Here is a 7,572-nt window from a genome sequence, read left to right as displayed (position 1 = left end):
AAAAATACATGCACTTAAACGCAACTTGATTAACCGGTAGACAGACATTTTAAACAATTCTCTCTCTCTCTCTGTCTCTCTCTCTCGTGTAGGGGTGTTAAGTTTATCAGATCACCGGTAGCTCTCTCCCGACCGACTGACTAGAAACGGCCCGACTCGAAACCTTTTTTGATCTCCAGGAAACAATTATTTTTTTAATTCATTTATAACTATTTTAACTTCACATTTGTAGGTGTTTTTGAATAAAAAAATTGCCCTTACCTACCTACCCAATTTTGTATCCTCCGACGGGAAAGGACAAGCAAACACATTTTTAAAGGTGGCCTCATAAAAATGTAATTGAATGTAGCCTAAGATATAAACATTGCGTATAGTTGACTAGAAGTTTTGAAACTGTGTTCTTGCATCATCAACATTGAAAATTATTATTCTGAATAATTTCTGATTGGTTGATGAATTAAAAATCTTCCTGCATATTCATACTTGTATCCTTTTTATCGGGGAGGGAGGAGGGGGGGGGGGGGGGAGGAGAGGGCGATTTTCCTAATGTATACCGGTATATTCAATATGTGAAGATTTGATTTTTTATCAATTCGGATTGGCTTTCTATTTAACTTCCATTACTCTGTTAGGAGAATTTGAATTTAATAAATTTCTCGAATATTTTTTATAATGCAGACGTACACAAACAGTATCATGTTTTCCGATGAAGAATTATGAAAGCAATGAATACTTACACAATACACTCACACCAACAAATCCTTATAAGCTGGCTAACAACATTCGTTAGTAAAGCATCTTTTTTTTAAATGCACAAAAGACCGAAGATCAAATAAAAGTAGGTCTTCAAATTTTGTCAGCATTTCTTTATGTTTTTCATGATCAGTATTGCAGTGCTTTCCTAGTATTCTCAGTTTAAGAATAATTTATCAAAAACATGTCATACCAAATTTAAAAAAAAACATCACAGAGTCTTGATTATAATTTACTGCTATATTGATTGTCGGATTCGGATTTAAGTTGAGTAGAGAAGAACTGCAAGATCTGCCACCATGAATCTTCTTGTGCGTAGCTATGACTTTTTGTTTCCCCGCCCCAAAAAAGGTACTCATCTGCAGAAAAAAAGATAGGTGATCATAGATTAAAAAGCTTATCTCGACGAATGCCATCTATATATAAGTAAAGCAACAACATCTATACAATCTGATCCATGTTAAGATCCATACATATTCAAAAGGAACCTGCTCTAGAAACTTTAGAATGTTCAATCATCCTGGAAATATAGGTCATGTCAAGCTTCAAAAGCATATCTGGTAGTGTGCATCGCTAGTAGCATGCATCATCGATGCATTTTTAAAAAAAAAAAATTCTTCATTATCTATTGTTTTAAATGAAGTTGTCTTTATTCCTTCCTCACGAATTGAATTGTAAATCATATACGGTACCAATATTGATGCATCAGATGCACATTTCGACAAATGATGTATCTTCAGTAATGCTCAAGCCGAAACGTTGGAAATCCAAAAAAATTAAATAAAAACGATCTAGAAGAGCTGAAAAAGATGCCAAAAACTGCAGCCAAATACGTCGAAGGATCAAAGCTATGCATGAGGGAGATAATCCTTAATTTTGAAATAAATTTTACCACAGAATTTAAATATATACCCGTATTTTCAAGCTAGTACGGAAGTACTAGGTTACAGGGATAGACTAAAAGCTTGAAAGTGGATATTGTTCCTATTTTGAAGAAAGTGGATTTTGTTCCTATTTTGAAGAAAAGGCACTTTTTATTTTATTACCTATTTTTTCTCTACCCAACGTCATAAAAATTGCATTATGGTATACATACCATCAGTTTTGAGTTGACTTTTATGTGCTACATCTTTTTGAATTTAAAAATAATTTGTATTCACCGGTATATATTTACATTTGCTATGTTTTTCTACTAAGCCAACTGTGAAATTGATTTAAATGCCATTTTCGTGTATACTCACGCGTAGAAATATGCACGGAAAAACTCGCGCTAAAGTTACGTCACAATGAGCTACAGATACGTTAATAAAAATGTAACGATATAGGGTAGCGAATATATTAAACATTGACTATATTTTTGGTGCTTTTGAACATGTAAAATTTAAATCGAAGGGATTTTTTTAAGTTTTGTGTGAATTTTTGGTGTGTAAATCACACAGACTTGCACGTAGTCATATTTTTCATGAAGCGCTAGCGCGCTTCATAAAATATGCCTACGTGACAAGTCTGTGTGATTTACACCTGTATTTTCTTGATGAGTGACCAGGTTAAAGTTCCTGATGATGGCGGACTTATATAACTAATTATAATTAGTATAGAATCTTTATTTATTGCTTGGCCTGTTATCACACCGCCGAAACACTAAATTAGTGTCGGATCTAAGTGAAAACGGGGTTCGTGGCTTGATGGGAGTCACTTTTATACTACAGGTTTTCAATATATACAGATATGTTTTTGTCACTTGCCTAGTGCAACAATTCAGTACACACAGACTTGGGTATACTGCGTGATTATTTGCCACTTGTCACTAATTCCAATAAGTCACCCTGGCTCTCTGTGATTCTTTGTTCACTTTGATAAAGTATAAAAAAACTTTATCTAGTCTCTTGTCAACCATGACTCTACCAGTGACAATAACTCATCTACTTTCAAACAGAACACCACAGTATAAACATACTGTGTACGATTACACAGTAAATATATAAATGATATTTATTTCAATCTTTTATATTGCTTTCCAGGCAAGAATCTGACTTTGAGCATGCTTTGCTCATTTAAACCAAACATTCATTTTTATCTTATTTCTATATATAGCATTCTTTCTCGTATTCTCATTCAATCAAATAACCTGTAAAATAAATTATATACAAGGATTTCTTGATTAACAATATCTAGCAAAGGGGAGTAACTATCATTTGCTTATTTCAATTGGTTACTCTGTTTGCCTCCTAGATACCCAGGAGCAAAAAAAAAAAAAGACACATTTACTTATAATCATATTTAATACATTTACATTGATATTATTGCATTTAGTTTGTTTGCTTAATTCCAAGGGGCAGAGGAGTGAGATATTCAAAGTATTAATTTATTTTCAGTATATAATAATTACCCCCCCCCCTCCGGAACCCCTGACCCAAAGACCATGAAATTTACAATTTTGAAAGAAGCTCTCTTACTCATCATAACTATTTACTTAGTTTATTTGCATATTACCCAGGAGCAGAGGAAAAGAAATTTCAAAGAATTAATGCATTTTTATTATATAATCATTAGAGCTTCGCCCTAACACCTAAACTCCCGATTAAGCGGCCACGAAATTCACAATTTTGGAAGAGGCACTCTTCCTCATCATAACTATGTACCAAGTTCATTGGCTTAATACCCGGGAGCAGAGGAGAAGATTTTCAAAGAATTACCGTATTTTCACTATATAACCATTAGAGCCCCGCCCTAACACCAAAACCCCTGATCCAGGGGCCATGAATTTCACTATTTTGGTAGAATGCTCAATGCTTATAACAATCATGCCAACAGTTTGACTGGTTGATGTCCAGGAGTAAAGAAGAAGATATTTAAAGATTGCATTAATTTTGGTGGTTTTAGCCCCACCCCTCAGGCCTCAGGGAGGAAGGAGCCATGAATTTTACAATTTTACACCCCTTCACCCATTGATTCTATATGCCGAAATTGGTTGAAATAAGTTTAATGCTTGCAGAGAAGAAGCTAAAAATGTTAAAAAGTCTACGAAAGATTGAAGACGAACGACGGACGACGAATGATGTACGACGACGGATGAAAACAGATAGCAATAGGCCACCTGAGTGACTCAGGTGACCTAAAAAAAACTATATCGTTTCTTACAATGAACTTTTATACAGTACATTTATATTTAAGATAAGTTTAATCATTTACATTATTAAAAGTGTAATACCAAACACATTGTGATGGGAGGATCTACAGTGCGGCACATGAGGCGGTTCTATCAGGTGCCCCGCCCCAGGATACTTAATCATCTGGAATCGATGTTTGTGTTCTTTTGGTACAAGTTCCATAAATCTCTCAGAAAGTTTTGGATTTAGAATATGGTCATCTTCTCCCACAATGCACAGCACGGAGGCACGTGTGGTCCATACCTGTGGTGATAAATCATATATCCAGATTCTGATTACATCTATAATTATACAGGTAAAAATAATACTAACTAGATATTACTGAGATGGTGACCATCTCAAAGGGTTCCATTTTTAGTAAAGAACATTAGGCCTAACGAAAAGTACTTTTAAAAAGTTGACCTTTATTTTCTTTACACCCATGGGCACTCTTTGGGTGAGGTATGAGCTAGATGGGACCAAAAAGAGAAAAAATTTAATATATAAAGACTTCACTCAGAGATCTGTTATGTCCTAGGAACTTGATCAAGAATACTGCTCAACCTCAACCCACAAGTACAAATAGGTAAAGTATTAATCAGGCAGGGTCAAGGGTAAATGCAGATCTCTAAGCAAAGATTTTATACAATAGTATTTTACTTGATCTTTGATATAAAAAATTTGGTTAAAAGACACTGCTCACTCTCTACCAACAAGCACACAATAGATGAAGTAGGGCCAAGGTGAAAGAAAATATGTTCATGACAAAGATTTCACACAGAGATCTGCTCTGACCTTGACCTCTGATCTAGAATCTTGGCTCAAGGTCACTGCAAACTCCTTGCCCAAAGAAACTGTATGGGTGAAGTATGAGCCAGATAAGAACAAGTGAAGAGAATATTTCTTCCAGACAAGAAAACTGGATCAAAGTCACTGTACACTCCCTATCTATAAGCAATCTATAAGTGAAGTAAGAGCCAGGCTGGACCAAGGGGAAAGTAAATTTGCGTACGGCAAGGATCTCCGAAGAGATTTTATTTGATCTTGACCTATGATATAGAAACTTGGGTCATGCTCAGTGCATATCCTTAACCAAAGGACACTCTATGGGAGAGCAGGATAGGGCTAAGGGGAGAGAAAATATGCTCCGGACAAGGATTTTATACAGAGATTAATTATGACCTTGTATGGCCCAGATTAGGGCAAGGGGGAGAAAATATAATCCGAACAAGTGATAACGAGTCACATCTAGACGAAATGAACTTTTTGCTATAGGGCACTACAGAGTTAGATCCCAATCATGAACCCAATCATTGATCTTACCTTGCTGTAGATATCGTCAGATGGCTTCAGACATCCTGTTGTATCCATTCCATTGGGTGTGAACTTAACTTCATTTGATAAATATCTGGAAAAAAGAAAATTTTAATCTTGCATTAATATACTTTATAAATGTATCATATTTGTAACGAAGGGATTTTTTAGAAAACTGCATGAGAAAATCCTTATGATAAGTTTAAGTAGAAATCCGCATACTCTGTGCATTGTATGTCGCCCTTGCTGTATTTCAGAGGTACGTGTGAGCAGAAGGGAACAGCGTTCACAAGGACTATTGCTTTCACCTATACGATGAAAAATATTCATATCTATTACTTTACCAAATAGATTTACATTTCAAAGAAAATCTAATGAAAATACTCAGTAGGATTAATGATAATCATTGCACCACATCTAAAAGTTTCATGTATGGTTTTGAAATGGAACAGATTTTTTTTTCTCCCTACATGTAATCCTGCAGTTACATTTCAGTACCTTAGAGGATTGTCGAACCATTTCTAGAGCATATTCTCCGCTTTTTGACAGTGATATGATCCCTACACCTGATGACATCACTATCGGTAATCTACTGAACCATCCAGCACTCTCCTAAATTTACCAGGAATAGGATGAAAGGATTTTAAATTTCTCTGAATAATGAAACAATCAAAGCGGCATTGTCTGTCTTTTTTTTTCAACAATTTAATTCTTTGAAAATTGTTCCAGCTTATATATTTCTTTAATGACAACAGTGTTTAATGATTTCGAACACTTTTTACCCTCAACTTTGTTTTTGTCGTTTGGATGATTATTGGCTTACAACTTGTATTGTACGAACTAAATATTTTCATTGGTCATTATTGAGTAGAAATATTATTATAATATCCCTACGCAGATGAGAGACTTTGAGAAAAATTGGTTGCTATCATTTTACAACCAATGCCTCTTCAAAGCATTCTCAAAAATGTATAATACTTTCAGCTGTATAGCTTACTATGAAATAATCTAAAGTGACATCGGTCAGGAATTTAGGTAAATCTTCATAAGCGTAGAAGGCCAAGGAGAGAACACAGAATCCTCTAGAAGCCAGCAGAGCTCCTCTGTGTTCAAAAAGACTTCCTCCGCTACCAAACAGGTCAATTACACCGGGAAACGGTCCGGGCCCTGTAATGATTAATGAAATATCATTACAGTTTTTCTTTTTTAAGTGAATTCTAGAATTTTTCAGGTTATCATTGATAGGTAGACTTGGTATTATTGGAGCATGGTACAGAAAAAAATACATGGTTTCAGTATAAGCACGTGTGTATTTGATAAAAAAAAAAACACATAATAAATCACTTGAGATACCTGAAGGAGTGAAAAGCACACCCCTTATATTTCCTTCCCTCACTATTTCTCTTCGAACACTCTTGTGTTTGTACCATCTGTAAACTTTCGATATGGCTAAGGGTTTAGTGGGCGGATCAAAGAGCTCAACCCAGCACAGGTGTCCTTCAAGTACAGCAAATGTCACAATTATGGGTGTTGTGACATTTCTCTTCAGGAATCTTATTTGTTGTCTCTGGGAAGGTTCGGGCTTCATACTCCAAAATAACCCCATAGGCTCTACACCTATGAAAATTTGCAATTATATTGCAATGGTTTATATTAAAAATATATAATTAAAATGCGGATCAAATTTTAAGACGATTTTATCTAAGAGTCCTAATTTTGAGATCGTAATACACCTCAAATACTTTTTCAATACATATTTTATGGATTAACATTGATTTATTTAAAATCCTTAGACAATAACTTGCAGAAAAATATATTCATATCATTTTCTTTTAGCATTCAATTTTTTAAATTATAGATATTTCTTATGGTATCATCATCGGAACATTCCGTATTCAAGTGCTACGAACCTGTGTACGTTCCTTGTACTGCAGCCTGCCTCTCAACCATCACGTGACCTCCGTCTGTTGAGGTAAAGCATCCATAGGAACAGAATCTCTGGCCTTCCTCCTGAAATGAGGCTTTAATAGTAATGGGTTTATTTTGGGGTAGACCTTCTACTTCAATATGAACTCTTTCATCAACTAGAGCTTCCTTTGGGTCCACAATTATTTTTACTTCAGACATGTTGTGTCCGTACACAAGGCTACAAAAATTCCAAAACTAGATACACGTATCTTATACACGATCCGTTATACAAGTATATGAGTAAACAAAATAATGATAGTGCACGTACATCTATAGATATATTTTAACTGTACTTTGTCTTTATTCTTATCATTTAAAATTTACCCCATTTGTTTATTTAAGTTTATTCATGGATTGTCTAATACATGTACTCTCCCTGCATTTACAT

The 7,572-nt window shown here is 34.8% G+C and overlaps 1 protein-coding gene across 1 annotated transcript; it reads right to left on the bottom strand.

Annotated features, from left to right (window-relative positions):
- Positions 1–978: 978 nt before the first annotated feature.
- On the bottom strand, positions 979–7,343 carry LOC133178109 (acyl-coenzyme A amino acid N-acyltransferase 1-like). The gene is made up of 8 exons (XM_061312868.1): positions 7,127–7,343; positions 6,570–6,833; positions 6,214–6,383; positions 5,715–5,828; positions 5,439–5,524; positions 5,226–5,310; positions 3,965–4,166; positions 979–1,112 (listed from the first exon to the last, which is right to left on the bottom strand). Exons 1-8 carry the CDS (start codon positions 7,341–7,343, stop codon positions 979–981), a joined length of 1,272 nt encoding a protein of 423 aa, XP_061168852.1.
- Positions 7,344–7,572: the final 229 nt, after the last annotated feature.

The sequence above is a fragment of the Saccostrea echinata genome, unplaced genomic scaffold (assembly GCF_033153115.1).
Source record: "Saccostrea echinata isolate AGI-Se365-2 ecotype Australia unplaced genomic scaffold, CSIRO_AGI_Sech_v1 ptg000002l, whole genome shotgun sequence".
NCBI lineage: Eukaryota > Metazoa > Mollusca > Bivalvia > Ostreida > Ostreidae > Saccostrea > Saccostrea echinata.
This window is presented reverse-complemented; position numbering and strand designations above follow the sequence as displayed.

What these genes read in the sequence shown, in the direction of transcription:
- LOC133178109 (XM_061312868.1), bottom strand. Translation starts at nt 7,343, where the DNA reads ATGTCTGAAGTAAAAATAATTGTGGACCCAAAGGAAGCTCTAGTTGAT. An exon ending in AGTACAAGGAACGTACACAG is followed by an intron (nt 6,834 to 7,126) that starts GTTCGTAGCACT and finishes AAATTTTCATAG; the next exon opens with GTGTAGAGCCTATGGGGTTA. An exon ending in GGCGACATACAATGCACAGA is followed by an intron (nt 5,311 to 5,438) that starts GTATGCGGATTT and finishes TCTTTTTTCCAG; the next exon opens with ATATTTATCAAATGAAGTTA.